The sequence below is a fragment of the Equus przewalskii genome, chromosome 6 (assembly GCF_037783145.1).
Source record: "Equus przewalskii isolate Varuska chromosome 6, EquPr2, whole genome shotgun sequence".
NCBI lineage: Eukaryota > Metazoa > Chordata > Mammalia > Perissodactyla > Equidae > Equus > Equus przewalskii.
Window position 1 is genome coordinate 47,774,588 of NC_091836.1, and position 19,160 is coordinate 47,793,747.

Consider the following 19,160-nt stretch of genomic DNA (forward strand, 5'->3'; position numbering starts at 1 on the left):
CAAGGAGAAGGATCACCACTACAGACAAAGATAAATCCTGTAAGGACCCAAACCACTCTCACTAAGCTGGCATTGTTAATGAATATATTTGTGAGGATTTTGGTTTGGCCTCTTCAATCCAGGGGTCAGTTAGATTTCCTCCTAGCTTGAAATAAAATGTTTGTCTAAATTCCATAGGTTACCCTTCTTAGAAATGACCTGGGGTATACAAATGATGGTGATATCTTTCCAGGCCCCTGACAGACTAAAGGAAAGAAAGAAAAGAAGTAAGGGTGGTAGGTTTAGCTAAAGGAGAAAGTCCTGATCTGGCATCTTAGGAGGAAGCAGTTTACGTCCATGTCAGCTTCTTCTCTTCCTCGTCAATTTGACTTGGAGCTCTCCAGCATCTGCACAGGACCAGATGTCGGGTGGAGCCTTCTTCAGCCTTGAGTGGTATGTCCAAGGTTCAGGTTCCTGAAGTTTGGCTGTCATCTGGGTAGTGAGGAGGACCTGGTATAGTTTCTTCCAAGGAGATTTAAGAGTAGTCTTCATTCTTACCACTTCATTTTTGTAAACCTAGTTATTAGAAATTTGTGCTTATCAAAAAGTCCTTTCCTTGAATCTTCTTGAAGTTGAAGCACTTTTGCAGGAACACTTTTGTAAAAGCATCAGAGTAAAACAATTATTCTCTGTAAATGACAAAAGACTTAAAATTGCCCTTGGTTAAAGATCTGGTGAGAGTTCATTATAATGGATGTGACAAGGAAAATTGGTTTTGTAATATGCAACATTTTAAGAAAACTGAAATTTTGACTGATAACATAATACCAGGACATGTCAGATTTCCAGAAATTTCACACAATTTCTGGAACACTTAGAACATTTACCTATACAGATACAAAATAAAGCAAGCTTAGTGTTACTTCTTGTTACATTTATTTATTGATATAATTTAACATATCAAATACACTTGATTAGTTTAATGTCTCCTTTTATAAGGAGAGAAAACAAATCCTTTGAGATGTTCTAGGGGCCCTCTGGGAAAAGCTAAAGTGAGTTGAAAGTCAGAAAGAGTTAATTTAGTATTGGATTTTTGGGAAGTTTGGCAAAATATCAAAAGATTTTAGATACTTGCCAAATAGGGTCACAGATCTTTATGAAACAGTACTTAATTAATTATTTGACCAAAGTGTCAATAAAAAATTTAAAGGCAAACACAGAAGTTTACATATTCAGGAGTACAGTTTCGCTCTTTTAATATCGAGAGCCTTGGGTTGAAGTAATCCAAGACCAGATGAAGGCCACAGTTACATCTGTGATTATTTTGAGAAGACACAAGGTCTTTTTTTTTTTCTCTAGGAAAATTACTTAAAAAGGTAAAGAAACAAACAATTTATAATCTGTGATTATCAAGAGCAGATCAATAGTTCAGGAAACCTTTGTTCTTTAAACAGAGAGAAAACCAAATAGTAATTTTGCAGCAGCTCTCTTTTGATATTAAAACTTTTACTTCATTAAATTTGTTCCAATCTTAGCCAGCCCTGACCACACATAAAATTCTTTTTCCTTATTACTTTTAGTAGTATTAATTACGTACATTAGAATTTTCTTTTAAAGATTTTATTTTTCCTTCTCCCCTGGGCCCCCCAGTACATAGCTGTATATTTTAGTTGTGGGTCCTTCTAGTTGTGGTATGTGGCACACCACCTCAGCATGGCTTGATGAGCAGTGCCAGGTCTGTGCCCAGAATCTGAACCAGTGAAACCTTGGGCCACCAAAGCGGAGTACATGAACTTAACCACCTGGCCATGGGGCTGGCCCCAGAATTTTTAACCCTTAGAAATCTTTAGCTTCTAGTGAAAATGAAGAAGAAAGCAATTATGAACTGTGTTTTACATTAGCATTCGATGGATTGGCAGACATATTATAAATAGTTTTTGTGATTTCTAGAAACGTGCTTCCTCATAGTTAACTTTTCAGCATGGCACAAGATATGTTTACCCATAGAGCCAAATACATTTAATTCCTCTGTAGAAGGAAGTAAAAAGTGGATAAACCTATGTTCAGCACTTCATGTTTCAGTATTTCATCTTATTTCTAAACGAACCAGATATTCAGCAAATTTAACTGAGCTCGTCATTTAACTTAACCCAGCAAAACTTTAAGGTTACAGCTTACAAAAAAGATTTTGGGAGGCTATTTAAAAAATTTACCTTTGGGCCAGCCCGGTGCCGTAGTGGTTAACTTTGTGCGCTCTGCTTTGGTGACTGGGAGTTCATGGTTCAGATCCTGGGTGTGCACTGACACACTGCTCATCAAGCCAAGCTTTGGCAGCATCCCTCATACAAAATAGAGGAAGATTCTCGTGAACGTTAGCTTAGGGACCATCTTTCTCAAGCAAAAAGAGGGAGATTGGCAACAGATGTTAGCCCAGGGCCAATCTTCCTCGCAAAAACAAAAATGTTAGGTTTAAACTTTTTATCTTACTTTCATCTATTTAATTTCCTTGTTCTTAACAACTAAATTTAGATTACCCATAAAAACTTCATTAGACATTAGAAAAAGTCAGCCATAATCTCAAAGTAATTTTTCTACTGACAAATTTTGTAAGAGATAACATAAATTCATTTGATTATTGATCCCAGGTGGAATAAGAGTTGTATGTCTATGTTATATTCAGTGTTGATAACTCTAAAGACATGTCTATTTTAACTAAATCCACAAACTTAAACTACCTTTATTACCAAATATTTTCCCAGATCATGTGAACCTGAGAAACATTTGAATTAGTTTCTATTATATTTTTGAGAATTTTATGAATACTAAGCACGTTTGTTTCAGACAATTAAATACAAATCGTTTACGAATTAATTTTAGTAATACCATCTGCAGGTAGAAGAATACCACCTATTTGTAACACGTAAGACAGATGCAGAGTTTTTATTTTATTTATAGTTTTATTTTAAAATTTTAGCCATAAGACAGGTGTGATAATGTAAAACATGCTAGTTATTAAGAAGTTGGATTGGGCCGGCTCTGTGGCTGAGTGGTTAAGTTCGCGCGCTCCGCTGCGGTGGCCCAGGGTTCAGATCCTGGGCGCAGACGTGACACCGCTCGTCAGGCCATGTTGAGGCGGCGTCCCACATCCCACAACTAGAAGGACCTGCAACTAAGATATACAGCTATGTGCGGGGGAGGTTTGGGAAATAAAGCAGGGGAAAAGAAAAAAGATTGGCAAGAGTTGTTAGCTCAGGTGCCAATCCTTAAAAAAAAAGGAAGATTGGCAACAGTTGTTAGCCTAGGTGCCAATCTTTAAAAAAAAAAAAAAAAGTTTGATCTAAGTTGTTTTTCTGGTAGATGGAATGAGTTAAGGTCACTTACTCAGATGGCTAAAGCCTTTCACTAATATCTATGAAGAAGCGCTTTAGAGAGTTTTATTTGCCTGAATTTCAAGTGACCTTTCCTCCTCTTATTTTTCTTCTGATAAGAATGACCTCCCTTTGGGGCCAGCCCCATGGCCGAGTGGTTAAGTTCGTGTGCTGTGCTTTGGCGGCCCAGGGATTCGCGGGTTCGAATCCTGGGCGCAGACATGGCACCGCTCATCGGGCCAGGCTGAGGCAGCATCCCACATGCCACAACTAGAAGGACCCACAACTAAACATGCATAACTATGTACCTCCGCAAAGCCCCCCAGTACATAGTTGTATATTCTTCATTGTGGGTCCTTCTAGTTGTGGCATGTGGGACGCCGCCTTAGCGTGGCCCGATGAGCAGTGCGATGTCTGCGCCCAGGATTTGAACCAACGAAACCCCGGGCCACCTGCAGTGGAGCGAGTGAACTTAACCACTCGGCCATGGGGCCAGCCCCCTAAAATAAAATCTTTAAAAAAAAAAGAATGACCTCCCTAAAGTTCATACTTTAATATTTACATCTCAGAGGCACAGGGAAGACTGTTTCTCCAAGAAAGACTTTGGTTTCCTAAGGCCCATAATTTATAAGCCTTTTAAGGCTTATAAGGGAGGTTTTGGGATTGGTAAAAGGAATTTATCTGCCTGTGGAGCTTCATTTCTAGTTTTGCAAAGATTTGTGAGATAAAGACAGTTGCTCTCAATTCCTCACAGAAGTGAGTTGTACCCTAGATGCTAAAAGACTGACACACCCATCCGTCCACCCATCTGGGTGACTCATCCACCCAAAGAATGTTTTTCTTTCCCACAGGGTACACTTAGAATAGAGGAGAAGGCAAAAAATATGTATGTTTTTCTATCAAGCTCTGAGTACCATCTAGCAATTTGGTCATAGTTCTGGTTATAAAGTTATTAAAACCTTTCAATCATCCTGTCAGGTTTCAGCCAGGACAACCCAGGAGAAGCAGTGAATCCTTCTGGCAATATTGAATAATGCCTTGAATTCAAGAGCTGTCCCCAAGGAGGGTGCAAAATATATTGTCATCAGAAGATCTAGAGTCCCTCCCAAAGATAGCCGAAAGGAAAACCTGACAACCTGCCTGTCCCAGACAGACAGAAAGCGAAGCCAGGCTTTTAGGATGTAAAACCAGACAAGGAAGAAGGCAGTCAGCATCCCTGGGAGAGAAAGGATCAGTAACCAGTTGGTCTGGATGTGGAAAGGAAGAGACAGCATGAAATTTTGTTTCCCTCTCTCACCTGGGCCCAGCAGAAAGTGGTCCGGGAGAGCTGGCTCTGTAAGAATTCTCAGCCAAACCAGCTTTCGCCGCTTCTCCTAGGATCCCAGGTGCAGGCTTCAGGTGGGGTTTAAAGCAGAGTGCAGCTCTGTTGTTCACCAGGCCTTGGCAGAGTTATTTCCTAATTTTAATTGTAGCTACTGTTGGCTCCTTAAGGCAATGATGTAGTAGTTTACCAGGAAATCCCTCAGAGTCCGGTCAGCCTTGAGAGAGGCCTCCATGGGGCCTTCTGTTGAAAGTAGAGATGGGGGTGTCCGTAAGGCCATTAACTTGGTGAGCTTTTGTTTATTGTCTATAGTCTTGTTTTAGGTATGTCATATCTTTAATTTTTCATTAACTTTTTGCAGTGAAACTTTTCATGAAACTATTTTTGGAATTTTGAAGCCTTTGTTTTAAGTGCATTTCTTAAGTGACCTTATCTAATTTGAACGTTGCTCATAGTAGCCATTGTTATCTCCTGAGAGCTGACAGCAGTTTGCTGGGACCCTTAGCGGTAAATGGAGCATCACCCACATCTCTGACCAGCCTGATCTAGCTGCACATGGGGGGCAACGCACCCTTCTGCCCAGCCTTTTTGTGGCCCCCAACCTCATGGTTACCAAACCAAGCTCTCAGGACATAAAAAATCTTAGTAAGATTTTGCCATTTTTGTAGAGATTTATAGCTTCTGGGGCCATAGTTCTTAGAGATAAAATGAGTGGGTGTGCTCAAAGGTGATGCACTTTATTATCTAGATCTTAAGGATTCTGTTACTTTTAAGGATTCTATTACTTTGGGCCTCTCAGAGACAAACTGATACCTAAAATGTTTGTACCACTAGGTTGGAGATTGTGTGATGTTTCAGAGTGTGCCTCATTACGTGGAAATTCTTTTGAGGTTGGCAGGTGACCGAGCATCTGTCTAACCTATTCCATGTCCAAAAGAATGAAGGACTACGATTACTTTAGAAAGGTTACTTCCCTTTGGGGACAAAAGGGTCTTATTAGGTGCATGACCTCATCTTCCTTTGGGGGATGGAGAGGCCCATGTGGCACATTACCTCATTGGTGCTGACCACAAACTCCTGGACTGACCAGTTATGACTGCCTCCCTGGGGAAGGTGGAAGCTGCAGCTAAGTTAGGTATTAAGCATGAGTTTGGTGACATGGGCCCAGCAAAGTGACCTGCTTGGGGCCTGTGATTTTCTTTTTAACAATAGTTTATAAGCATATAAATAATGCATTTTTAAAGGGAAGCCACAACTGTTTGTGTTAATCCGCTAAACAGTTTTTTGAAGTGTGCAATACATTTTTATGAGCCATAAAAAAAGAGTTTTTTCAATTCTTTCTCTGTACAATGACAAGTGATATTACAGCCTGTAGTGCCATTGTCTATCAATCTGGAGAGGGTTTGCTGATATGGGCAGTGTAGTGAATGCACTAGGGGGTATAATAACAATATGAGGAGCTCCGCTGACCCACTCCCCAGTGAAGCTGGTGGAAATTATCTTAACCATTTGAGACCTCTGGAAATTGTCCTAAAGGCAAACAGCAAGTGAGGAACATCTATTCAAGAAAACCAATGGAAATTCCGTGAGAAAGGGGAGTGTGTGTAGGGTTTGAACCATGTCTGCTCCCTCCCTGCTCTCAGCTCAGCAAGTTAGCCTCCTCTCCATAGCGCTGCCCCCCAAACCAGAAGACAAGGTTCTCCCTCCCTAAGCTCCCAGAAGGGGGGCTTTTTCCCAGGAGGAGCAGGCCTTCGGCATTACCTATCCTTCCCGCAGCTGCCTGTTGCTGAATTTCAGTCCCTCGTTGGTTCATGTGAAATGTGGGGACCCCTTCTTGCCCCAGCCCCTCCTCATGGTGCAGAGGCTCTGCTGTGCTCATGCTGTGCTGAGAATGCTGGGCACTGACCACTCTTTCCCCAGCTCATGAGGTGGCTGTAACATGAGACAATCAAGAGGACCTCTGGCTGCTGTCTTTCCACGGCACTGATCACTCAGCCCCTAGAATGGGATTGTCACCAGAGAGAGGCTTCCTGATGTCCCCACTACAGCTCCAGAGTCCTGGCACACAGATTTTACCCAAGTACAGGGAAAAGCCAGCTATAAAACATAGCTCTTAATTCCTTCCCAAAGGAATTAACTTGGCCGGCAAAAGATCATGGAAAGTTCAAGTCAGAGGACAGTCTCAGAAAGTGGAGAATGAGGTGAAAGGCAATTAGTAGATTTGTGTATTTAATGAAGATACAGCTTGGACGTCGGCTGACTAGTTTTCTGAAAAGAACCAGGGGATTAGACTGATGAGGCTTCCTAGGGTCAGAACAAATATCAAACAGTGACTTCAGAAAGCATTTCTACAAAGGAGCCAGAATTTCACTGGAGTATTTGGTAGAGCAGGTTATGCCCCCAGGACATTGGTGAAAACAGTAGAGCAATCAGCCAGCAGTTGATCTAGTTTAACCACTGGGTGTGTCCATGAAAGAGGAAGACAGCTCTGCCATTGTTACTGTCTCATGACAGTTTGTGTACCCAAAGCTATGTCCGATTCTAGGAGCTATTCTTGGAGCCATATCATAATTTTCAGGGGCCGGCCTGGTGGCATAGTGGTTAAGTTCACACGTCCCACTTCTGTGGCCCAGGGTTCCCTGGTTTGGATCCTGGGCACAGACCTAGCTCTGCTCATCAGGCCATGCTGAGGCAGCATCCCACATAGAAGAAATAGAATGACATACAACTAGGATATACAAGTATGTACTGGGGCTTTGGGGAGAAAGAAGGAAGAAGAGGAAGATTGGCCACAGATGTTAGCTCAGGGCCGATCTTCTTCACCAAAAAACATACCTTAAAAAAAATACTAAAAAAGGAAAAAGAATTTTCACTCTCTTTTGAGGACACAGATTTGGCTAAAACAATCCATCAAGTCACTGAAAACGTAAATAAGCTAATAACAATAAAAAGCCCTGGTAAGAAGGGGACCAGTACCCAGAGTTGCTACAGTATATTGCCTAAAATATCTGGTTTGCATCAAAAATATGAGACATGCAAAGATACAGGAAAGTAGGAAGTATACACTAGCAAAAAAGCAGCATTGAAAAAATTACCCAAGTCTTACAGGAAACCCCAGGAAAATTAACAGGTGTGTGAGCAGAGAAAATGGAGGTTAGAAGGCAGAGGGACAAAATAGTCCAAGTACACAGAGAAAATACTTGTCAACCTTATATTCACCAAAACTGCCTGGTAAAAGATAAAGATAAAATGCTTTCCCAAATAAGCAGAAACTGAGAAAATATATTAATAGCCAAGTGCCAGGTGTGGGGTCCATTTTCTCCTGCTGTTAGGGGTCCCTGGTGGCTCTGCCACAGCCCGTCACCCTGGGATCTGCACTGGCTGTGGGAGTCATAGGAAGGACTCAGGGGACCCAGGAGACCTGGAAATGGTGAATGTTTGGCCCCGGGGTGAGCAGATGGGGAGGAGGGACTGGTTGGGACCAGTCTCTGCATTGTCACCTCGGGAGTCTGCAGACCTGAGTCCACGGTGGCGCCACTCAGACCTCAGTCCCCTCTGGCCTGCAGTGTCGGGGCTGGGCCGGCAGCCAGGATCCTGGAGTGTCCCGACCTCACTGCACAGGGTGACTTCAGCCTCAGAGCCTCTCTGGGCAGCTCTGCACATGCTGCCCCGAATCTTCCCAGACTGTGTGGTGACCATGGGGAGGGTCATCAGGGACAATCATGGCTCGGTCTCTGGGGTTCACGTGTGGGAGGAGATGTGTCTGTGGGGTCTTCAGTAGCTCCTTTTTCTCCAAGGGGCTCCCCAGGGGGCACTCATTTTGTCCTGAGTTTTCAAAATATTTGGGGAGCAGGGTGACAAATTCACAACCCTGTCCCCCAGCCCAGCTCTTCCTGGGACTGCCAGTAAGTCTCTAAATTTCCAGTCCCCCCCTTGCAATCCCAAAGCCACCTGTCCCTCTCTGATTCACAGCATCTTTATCAACTATTCGTCCTCTGTGGTGCATCAAACAGATCCAATATTTTCACTTTATCATTATTCCCCAGAGCCATGGATCAATCTTTTTAAAGATTATATTTGTGGATATTTTACATGAGAGGAAAACGAAATAACCACCTGGAACTACGTTGCATGAAATCCCTGTGCCTCTCCCCCAGGATCTTTCTGGGCCCAGACATCCTATGGGACGTCCTTTACTTGGAGCTTCTTCCTCTCCAGAAACTTTCCTGGGTGATCCGTCCCGTTGACGCAACCCCTCCCTAGATCTGTGACATACAAAAGATTTATTCACTTATTTAAGTCTCCATTTTTCAACAAGGGTAGATATAGTTAATGCATACAGCTTGGAAGACAATATAAAATAGTTCAAAACAGGCAACAAAGAGGTGAATTTCAGAAAAAACAAAATATTCCTGTATTGCATTCCATTTATTAACAACACTTATTTTATACTTCTCTCACAGAACAGTTTTTGAGTTCTGTTCTTTACGTTTGGATGTTTTCAAATGAAATTCTGGGACATAGATCTGCAGACCACAAGTGTTCAAGTGTGATTTCTTGCCATGGAAATAATAATTAACTGACTTTTTACTAAAAGTGCCTTATAATTTTCTTGCCTATTTTCCATGGAAAGGCTGGGTTTAAGTGATTTTGATGGATTATTCAAAGACTGGGTTTGTGTCTTTTTAAATAACATGATGTTCCAAAGCATCTCCAGTGGGGAGCAGAGGCCCCCAGTCCAAGACCCACACTGAGGCCCCCTTGAGCCTGCAGAGGGAAGGCCTTGAAGGCCCAGCTGTTCTTCCTGGGGGTCCTCTCCCTGCAGGTGTCCTACTGCTCACACCCCCATGGAAGGAGCCTTTATCCTGAGAGGAGCTGCAGAGCCCTGGACAGCTGGGGGTGCACTTACACATGTGTGTTTGCACGGGGATATCCAATATTTCCACTTCTATTTGTTTAAAAGACTTTCCTTTTCATTTGCATTGCCTTTCCTTCTTTGTCAAACATCATTTGACTAAATTTGTGTGGGTCTGTAAGGAAAGCATTGACTCACATATCCTTCAACCTTGCTGTACTCTCTTATTAATTCCAGGAGTTATTTCTATTGTGAATTCTTTCAGATATTTCACACAGACAAACATGCCATATGAAATAAATGTTATAAACTTAGGTACAGGATTCATAAAGATGTTCCTTTTCAAGAAGTGGGAGTTTCCCTCTATTACTAGTTCATCGTAAATGGGTGTTGGATGTTTGGGGGTTTTTTTTTTGAGCAAGTTAGCCCTGAGCTAACATCTGCCACCAATCTTCCTCCTTTTTGCTGAGGAAGACTCGCCCTGAGCTAACATCTGTGCCCATCTTCCTCTACTTTATATGTGGGACGCCTACCACAGCATGGCTTGACAAGTGGTGTGTAGGTCTGCACCCAGGATCCAAACTGGTGAACCCCGGGCCGCCAAAGCTGAATGTGTGAATTTAACCCCCGCGCCACCAGGCCGGCCCCTGGATGTTGGATTTTATAAAAGCCTTTTTTATTTTAATTTCCCCCTCCTCTGCTTTCTGATATTAGTAATTTCTGTCTTCCCTCTTGTCTTTGTTATCTTAACCAGATGTTTATCAGTTAGTCTTGTCAGGCAACTAGCATTTTTTGCTTTAATTTTTACCATTGATTTCCCATAATGAATTGATTTCTAAGTTTTGTGATTTCTTTTGTTGTGCTTACTTTGGGTTTAGTTTGTTCTTTTCATTGTTTCCTAAGGTAGATGCTTACATCATTGATTATAGGTCTTTGTTTTTTCCAGTGTATTTGTTCAGTGGCATAAATTTTCCTCTAGGCACTACTTTAGTTGCCTCCAAGAACCTTTGGTATGTTGTGTTTTCATTTCATCTGGTTCACACTATTTTCTCTTTTCTCTTGAGACTTCTTTTCGTGTGTGTGTGTGTGTGTGAGGAAGATTGTCCCTGTGTGTGTGTGTGTGTGTGTGTGTGTGTGTGTGGAAGATTGGCCCTGAGCAAACATCTGTTGCCAATCATCATCTTTTTGCTTGAGGAAGATTGTTGCTGAGGTAACATCTGTGACAGTCTTCCTTTACTTTCTGTGGGATGCTGCCACAGCATGGCTTGACAAGCAGTGCTAGGTCTGCACCCAGGATCTGAACCTGTGAACCCCAGGCCACTGAAGCAGAGCACACAAACTTAACCACTATGCCACTGGGCCAGCCCAGGACTTCTTGTTTGATCTTTTGTATTATTTAGTAGTGTGTTGTTGGCTCTCCACATTTTTGGGGTTTCCAACTCTCTTGCTCTTATTGACTTCTAGATGAATGCCTAGGTGGTGCGGGAGCATCTTTTTGTGATTTCTCTTCTTTGTAATTTGTTAAAGTGTGCTGCCCTGTGTCCTAGAACGTGGTTTGTTTTGGCGAAAGTTCCATGTGAACTTGAGAAGAATGTGTATTCTGCTGTTGTTGTATGAAGTATTCCATAGGTTACAGTGAATCCATTTGTTTTATGATGCTGTTCAGTTCACCTCTGTCCTTCCTCAGTGCCTGCCTAATGGAATTCACACTTATATAAGGGAGTGTTGAATTCTATAACTGTTTTACTGGATTCATCTATTTCTCCTCACATTCTATCAGTTCTTACCTAGTACATTTTGCCCCTCTGTTGTTACACGTATACACATGAAGGATTGCTGTACTTTCTGGGAGGATAGACCCCATTATCAGGCTCCAATGCCCCTCTCTATCTCTGAATTTTCCTTGGTTTGGAATCTGCGTTGTCTATAATTCATATACCTATGGCAGCTCTCTTTTGATTAGTGTTGGCATGGTCTGTTTTTCTCCGTCCCTTTACCCTTCATCTGTCCATTTCTTTATATTGAAAGTGGGATTCTTGTAGACAGTATGTAACAAAGTTTGTTTTTCAATTACCTGATATTACTATATCTTTCAATTGAGACCATTTAGGATTAAAGCGGTTATTGATACAGCTGGGTTAATATTTACCACTTCTTTTACTGTTTTTTTAATATCTTGTCTTGGTTGGTTTCTTTTTGTCTTCTGCTTTTTTCCCCCTTCTCTGGCTAAAATTGAACATTTTTTTCTCCTCTCTTAGCATATCAATTCCACATTTTTAAAAACACTGTTTTAGTGGTTGCAGTTGAGTTCTCAGCATACATTTACAACTAACCCACCTCCTCTGACAAATAAGACTATACCACTTCACTGTGTGCAAGTACCTCTTAACACAGTATTCCCAATTTCCCCTCCCTATGCCTTGTCACGTGGCTGTCATTTATATCACGTGTCCATAAGGTTTTCATTACCAAAGACATTGTTGCTAATATTATTTTAAACAAAGTGTGATTTGTTATATTAATTACTAGAAGTGTAACGTTTATTTTACCGTCATGTTTTTTCTATTCTAATCCTCTACCTTTATCATTTACATTCTTTCTGATAAACTTTCAATTTCATTCAAAGTATGTGTACTCGGGACAAATTTCCTCAATTTTTGTCTAAGAAAGTTCTTATTTTCCTTTAGTTTTGAAAGATAATTTTGCTCTACAGGGAATTATTGAAGAGTGTTTTTTTTTTATTTTCAACACTTTAAAAATACTTTGGTCTATTCTGTTCGTGCTTGCATGGTTCTTGAAAATAAGTCCAATTTAAATAGCATCTTTTTTTCTTTATGTGCAGGGTGTGTTTCTTCTCTTGCATTTTTATCTATTTTGTCTGTCCTTGATTTTTCTCGATTTTGAATATGAATTCTTGGGTGTGCACTTTTCTAGTTTATCATGTTTAGTGTTCTCTGACATTCCTGGATGAACAGTTTGTTGGCTGTCAGTAATTTTAGAATATTTTGCTGATTATTGCTTCACTTGGCTCTTCTGTTTCTTTCTGTCTTTCTTTTCCTTCAAGTATTCCCATTATGTGTATTTTAAACCTTTTGTAATAGAGGGTTGGCCTAGGCTTAATGAACATTGTGTTCATTCTTTTTTTCTGATAATGATCTGTGTTTCATTCTGTAGCATTTCTCTCATTACCCAACATGCTTTGGATCATGCTTTTACAGAGAAATATGATGAATGTGATCACAGTAAAAATGTGTAAGTTTTCATGTGTTCATGATGCTCTTAAGTCGATGAGGAAATGTGTACATAAAAACAGTGAGGTTTTTTCTTTTTTATTACTGTACTTTTTGGTGAGGAAGATTGGCCCTGAGCCTACATCCATGCCAGTCTTCCTCTATTTTTTAAGGTACACTGCCACAGCATGGCTTGACGAGCATTCTGTGGGTCTGCACCTGGGATCTAAACCCTCACACCCTGGGCCACTGAAGCAAAGTGTGTGAGCTTAATCACTATGCCACTGGGCTGGCACCAAAATAGTGAGTTTTTGATGATCACGTCAGAGTAAATGTTTGGAGATGACTGAATCATACATAACCTGCCTACAAAGGGAATATGGATGTCCACTGCTGTCAGCCTTATGCATCCTCCTCTACAAATATTTGTGATGTTTTAGGACTCAGTGGCCATTGAGGATGTGGCTGTGAACTTCACCCCGGAGGAGTGGGCTTTACTGGATTCTTTACAGAAGAAACTCTACAGGGATGTGATGTGGGAAACCTTCAGGAATCTGGCCTCAATAGGTAAGAATGAGGACATTTCTTCATTGCATCAATTAGAGAGCAAGTGTATCTTGCCCATCAGCGTGGTTCCAAGATGTAGAATGTGGAAAAGGGGAATGTTGGTAAATAAACTAGAAATGGTCATAGTTTATCATGGTCTTAGAATCTAAAACTGTTTCTATAATTTCTAATACTTCAGAATCAACCCTCTGGGTCTTCATTTCAGGAAAAACATGGGAGGATCATGATATTGAAGATGAGCACAAAAACCAGGGGAGAAAGCAAAGGTGAGTCACACTCACAATAAAAGCAGGATCTCACATGACAATCCTGGTATCTAATGAAATTTTAAAAAGAAGCAAACAAAAGATAGAACACTTGCTTCAAACTTAGCTTTTCTTACAAAATTTTCACCAGATATGCTTTCTGAAAAATGTAGGGTAGATGTCAGCTTTTGCAAAATAGTTCACTTGGAAACAGTATTAATAAACCCTATATTTGAATATCACCATTTGGATAGCAGCAAGGGTGAAGTCCTCTCCCAGAGCATTTATTATATTCGATTTCTGAGAATTCAGACAAGGCAGAAAGCTTAAACTTTTCCTAAAGATTTTAGGAAATATAACAAATATAAAATCATTAATAAAGAAATCATTAATAATGTACTTGTGATTTTTTACAGAAGTCCTACGGTTAAGAGACTCTCTGAAAGTGAAAACGGTAGTCAATGTGGAGAAAATTTCAGCCTTATTCCAAATCTCAGTGTGAAGAAGAAAACTACAGGAGCAGAACCATGTGAATGCAGTGCATGTGGAAAAGTCTTCATGCATCATTCATCCATTAAAAGGCAAGTTAGGTGTCACACTGAACACAAACCATACGATTATCAAAAATATGCAGAGAAGCCATATGTATGTAAGGAATGTGAGAAAGCCCTCCGTTTTCCCAGTTCTCTTCAAATATATGAAAGAACCTGTACTGGAGAGAAACCCTATAAATGTCAAAATTGCAGTAAAGCATTCACTTCTTCCAGTTCTCTTCGAGTCCATGAAAGAATTCATACAGGAGAGAAACCTTATGAATGTAAGGAATGTGGGAAAGCCTTTAGAGCTCTGGCAAGCCTTCAGTCACACATGATCTTTCACACTGGAGATGGACCGTATAAATGTAAGGAATGTGAGAAAGCATTCCTTTCTCCCAGTTTACTTGAAATACATGAAAGGAGACACACTGGAGAGAAACCCTATGAATGTAAATATTGTAGTAAAGCATTTAGTCTTCCCAGTGTTCTTGAAATACATGAAAGAACTCACACTGGAGAGAAACCGTATCAATGTAAGGAATGTGGGAAAGCTTTTATTGCTCTCACAAACCTTCGAGTACACATGGTCACTCACACTGGAGATGGACCTTATAAATGTAAGGAATGTGGGAAAGTATTCATTTATCCCAGTTTATTTCAAAGACATGAAAGGAGTCACACTGGAGAGAAACCCTATGAATGTAAAGAATGTGGGAAAGTTTTCAGTTTGTATGCTTACTTAGAAAAACACAAAAGAACTCACACAGGAGGGACACCCTATGTATGTAAGGAATGTGGCAAGGCAATTATTTCTCTCAAACTTTTCCAAATACATGAAAGGAGTCACACAAGAGAGAAATCCTATGAATGTAAAAAATGCAATAAAGCATTCACTTGTCCTAGTTCTCTTCGAGTACATGGAAGAACTCACACTGGAGAGAAACCCTATGAATGTAAGGAATGCGGGAAAGCCTTCAGAGCTCGCTCAAGCCTTCGATCACATGTGATGCTTCACACTGGAGATGGACCTTATAAATGTAAGGAATGTGGGAAAGCATTCATTTCTCCCAGTTCACTTCAAAGACATGAAAGGAGTCACACTGAAGAGAAACCCTATGAATGTAAAAAATGCAGTAAAGCCTTCAGTTATCCCTATTCTCTTCGAGTCCATGAAAGAACTCATACTGGAGAGAAACCCTATGAATGTAAGGAATGTGGGAAAGCCTTTATAGCTCTCACAAACCTTCAATCGCACATGATGCGTCACACTGGAGATGGACCTTATAAATGTAAGGAATGTGAGAAAGCATTCATTTCTCCCAGTTTACTTCAAATACATGGAAGGAGTCACACTGGAGAGAAACCATATGAATGTAAAGAATGCAGTAAAACTTTCAGTTATATTGGTTCTCTTCAAAAACACGAACGAACTCATACTGGAGAGAAACCTTATGAATGTAAAAAATGTAGTAAAGCATTTGATGTTGTCAGTTCTCTTCGAAGGCATGAAAGAACTCATACTAGTGAGAAAGCCTATGAATGTCAAGAAAGTGGGAAAGCCTTCATTTCTCATGCAACCTGTTGAGGATGTCTGAGAATGCATGCTAGAGCAGAAAACATAAATGTAATGAATGTGGGAAAGACTTTTGTCATCCTAGTTCCTCCTGAAGTTATAAAAGGAGTCACTTGATAAAACCTCTTGAAAGTAAACAGTGTGGGAAAGACTTAATTGGCCTACATCCTTCTATGTGAAACTCCCACAAAAAAGAAATATAAAAGTAAGTAGTAAGAAAAAGCTTGATGGAAATTAATTTGTGTATACTGTTATAGAAGACTTTCAACCTGAAAGAGTTGTTATAAAAGTTGCAAATGTAGGGGCTGCCCCCGTGGCCAAGTGGTTAAGTTCGTGCGCTCCGCTGCAGGCGGCCCAGTGTTTCGTTGGTTCAAATTCTGGGCACGGACATGGCACTGCTCATCAAACCACGCTGAGGCAGCATCCCACATGCCACAACTAGAAGGACCCACAACGAAGAATATACAACTATGTACGAGGGGCTTTGGGGAGACAAAGGAAAAAAATCGTAAAAAAAAATTGTAAATGTATTGTGTTTAGCAAACCTCTTTGTTGAGTGCAACATTGAATTCTGGATTTCTATTAATGACTTTCAGAAATGAATATTAAGGTGAGATGATTCTGTAAGTCATTCTTCATCAGTACTACATAAGATTACTAGCTGCTACTTTTCCTTAAATCAGTTAATAATATTTTCACTTTAATTTTTAAGTACTTTTTTTTGGTTTTGGTTTTGTTTTTTTTTAAAGATTTTATTTTTTCTTTTTTCTCCCAAAGCCCCCTGGTACATAGTTGTGTATTTTTAGTTGTGGGTCCTTCCAGTTGTGGCATGTGGGACGCTGCCTCGGCATGGCCTGATGAGCAGTGCCATGTCCGTGCCCAGGATTCGAACCCATGAAACCCTGGGCCACGAAGGGGAGCGCACTAACTTAACCACTCAGCCATGGGGCCGGCCCCTAAATAATGTTTTAATTATTATAATGTCTAAATGTTCTGTGTTAAGGAGCCATTGAAAAATGACAGTTTGTATTTCTTGGGATTTTCTTCCTGGCCTTGTATTGCAGTTCCTGGATATACGTAATCCGTTGTGTATATTTTTCCTTTCTTAGAGAAAGTGCCTTTGTTGTGGTGGTAGGTATAGGAGGCTGTTTTTATTTTCCATACTGTTAAACAGTTGGAATAAATTTTTGTGTATGGCAAATTTAGTAGTATTCTTTCATGTGAATCCTTGTTTTCATACTAGAGCCTTTACTCTGTGTCCTTCCTTCTAACTGGAATTTGGTGAATAGACTTTGAATTAAGTAGAGGCCTGTGATGGAGCAACAAAATCTAGAGCTGGACACATCACCCCTGTACTGCATTGTGCCAGTGAGGTAATATTGAGAACTGGATCTCTAAGAATCCATCCTCTTTATGGTTCCGTGTTGGAATTCACCAAGAGAAGGCAGAAGCAAACAAGGCCTTAGGCAGAGTTTGGAACCACCACACAGGGAGGGAAACAGTTACATAGGAGCTTCAAGGACAGCATCTTCCATCCCTTTTTCTGGATTCTTTGCCCTTCTAGTCAAGAATATCTTGAAAACCACCACCATCTCTTTATTTTCCATTTTCTTACAGGTGTATTTTCCGCTGATGTTTCCACAAGATTCATGTCAAAGATCCATTAGAATTGGGATTTTTCAGTAAGGCTTGCAATACATGCCCTACAGTTTCCTTGTGTCCACCAGGGAGCTACTTCAGACCTTTGTGGTTGGGAGTATTCTCTGATTACCCTTTTCTCTAGATCATATCTGTATGAGGTTTAATTTGGACAGGAAACACCTTATCCTGTTAATTGTGCCATTGAGGATGTTTTCCTGGTCACCATGGCCTCTATAATGGGGCATAAAAAGAAGGTTGTGGGACTTTCTCTGCTGCCTTGTGCAGCGGCTGCCTTGACCCAGTTCTTCCATGTGAGAGCAGTCACCTTGCTCATGCCAGGAAGACTGTGTTTCCTGTTACTGGTAGCTGAACACATTCCCTCAGTATTTTCAATAGTGTTTGACTGCATGTCATGAAAACAACATCCATTTCCTTGTGAAATGAACTCTTCTGTAGTTGTTTCATTGATATATTTTATCAACTGTTTTCTGAGGCATTGTATGCTAATGAATATTTTTCTGGTTTTCATTTCCTAAGAGAATATATTAAAATCCATTTTTATTATGGATTTTAAGATATACTTTGCATTTTTCTTCATTTAATCCTCATGAGTCAGTTTTATCATTTGCATACAAATTCAGGTATTTTTTTCCTCAGGAAAACTGTATTTTTTATTCTTCTATGGTTACAGTGTTTCTCAAAAAACTAACTTCTCATTTATTCTTCACCCCAAACTTAAAATCATGCTTTTATCAGTGCCCTCTTGCCAGTGACCTGCAGGATTGCACCTGTAGTCAAAGAGAGGGGTGTAAGGAATTCTAGTAAGAAGGACACAGACCATAGAGGACGGTGAGGGGCACCAGGAACAGGGTGCTCAGAAGGACTTCTTACAAGATTATGGCCTGTGTTTGTGGATTTGATTGCTGTTCAAGGAAGCAGGTCACTTTCTGTATTGAAACCTGTGAGGAGGTAAACATTCTATCTTTGGTAAACATAATAATCACTGTTTTCTTGGAGGCAAAAACAATGTAAGAAGAAGGGAATGTTAGTCATTTTTTGTGATTCGGAATTTTATCGTTACCATTTTTACTCATATGGTTACAAAATACCCTTAGTTTCTTCTTGGTGACTGTGTTCATTTAATGAAGGAGGTGTGTGACATTTTTCTCTTTGGCAGGATGACTTTGACTGGCAGTGGATGCAATCAGCTCCTGGTCTTCTGGAGCAGCTTTTGCCTTTCCTACTTATTATCAAAATACTGTTGTATTTCCTAAGTTGTATTAAACACTGTTGAGCATGAAGTACCTCAGTTAAAATATATACGTTCACTTCTTAGTATACTGTATAATTTTCATATTTCCTTCATGACTCAATTGAGGCCTTTGTGTTTACGTAAATTGTGAGACAATACAAACCATCAAGGGAGAAAGCGAGAACCGCTGTGCCAATCAAGCCTTTGTTTCTCCTGATGCTAATGTTTCAGCATCCCTCACATGCCATGCCTTTTAGAGGCAATGTACCCAATGTAGCAGAAATAGGACCCAGCAGGATTTGGATATTTTGGCATGAAACAAACAAGTTCTTGTAGCCATGGTTGTTATATGTTTGTGGGAAAAGAGAGATGATTAACAGATGGTAAACTCTTGTCTAATAAAAGGGAAATAAGGGCTTTGAAGTAAAATAACATTGAGCTAATAGGGAGGCTGAGGTGTGTACGTATCTTTTCTATGAGAGTAGGAGCCTCAATAATGAGGATGTCATTATTAGTGAGACTTCCAACTGTTTTAAGCCACAGAAATTTTGTGTTTAATGTCATTTGAGAGGGTTTTTATTTACCTTTAAAGA

General features: G+C 40.4%; 2 protein-coding genes across 2 annotated transcripts in view; both read left to right on the forward strand.

Moving 5' to 3' along the window:
• The window catches only part of LOC103568045 (zinc finger protein 709-like), a 156,857-nt gene extending 140,961 nt beyond the window's left edge, over positions 1-15,896 (forward strand). Inside the window, 3 exon segments of the mRNA XM_070625445.1 lie at positions 13,526-13,586; positions 13,982-15,638; positions 15,640-15,896. Coding sequence (XP_070481546.1) covers positions 13,526-13,586; positions 13,982-15,638; positions 15,640-15,696 — 1,775 coding nt within the window. The 3' untranslated portion in view covers positions 15,697-15,896.
• The window catches only part of LOC103567649 (zinc finger protein 709-like), a 216,618-nt gene that overhangs the window by 57,139 nt on the left and 140,319 nt on the right, over positions 1-19,160 (forward strand). The window lies entirely within an intron of this gene.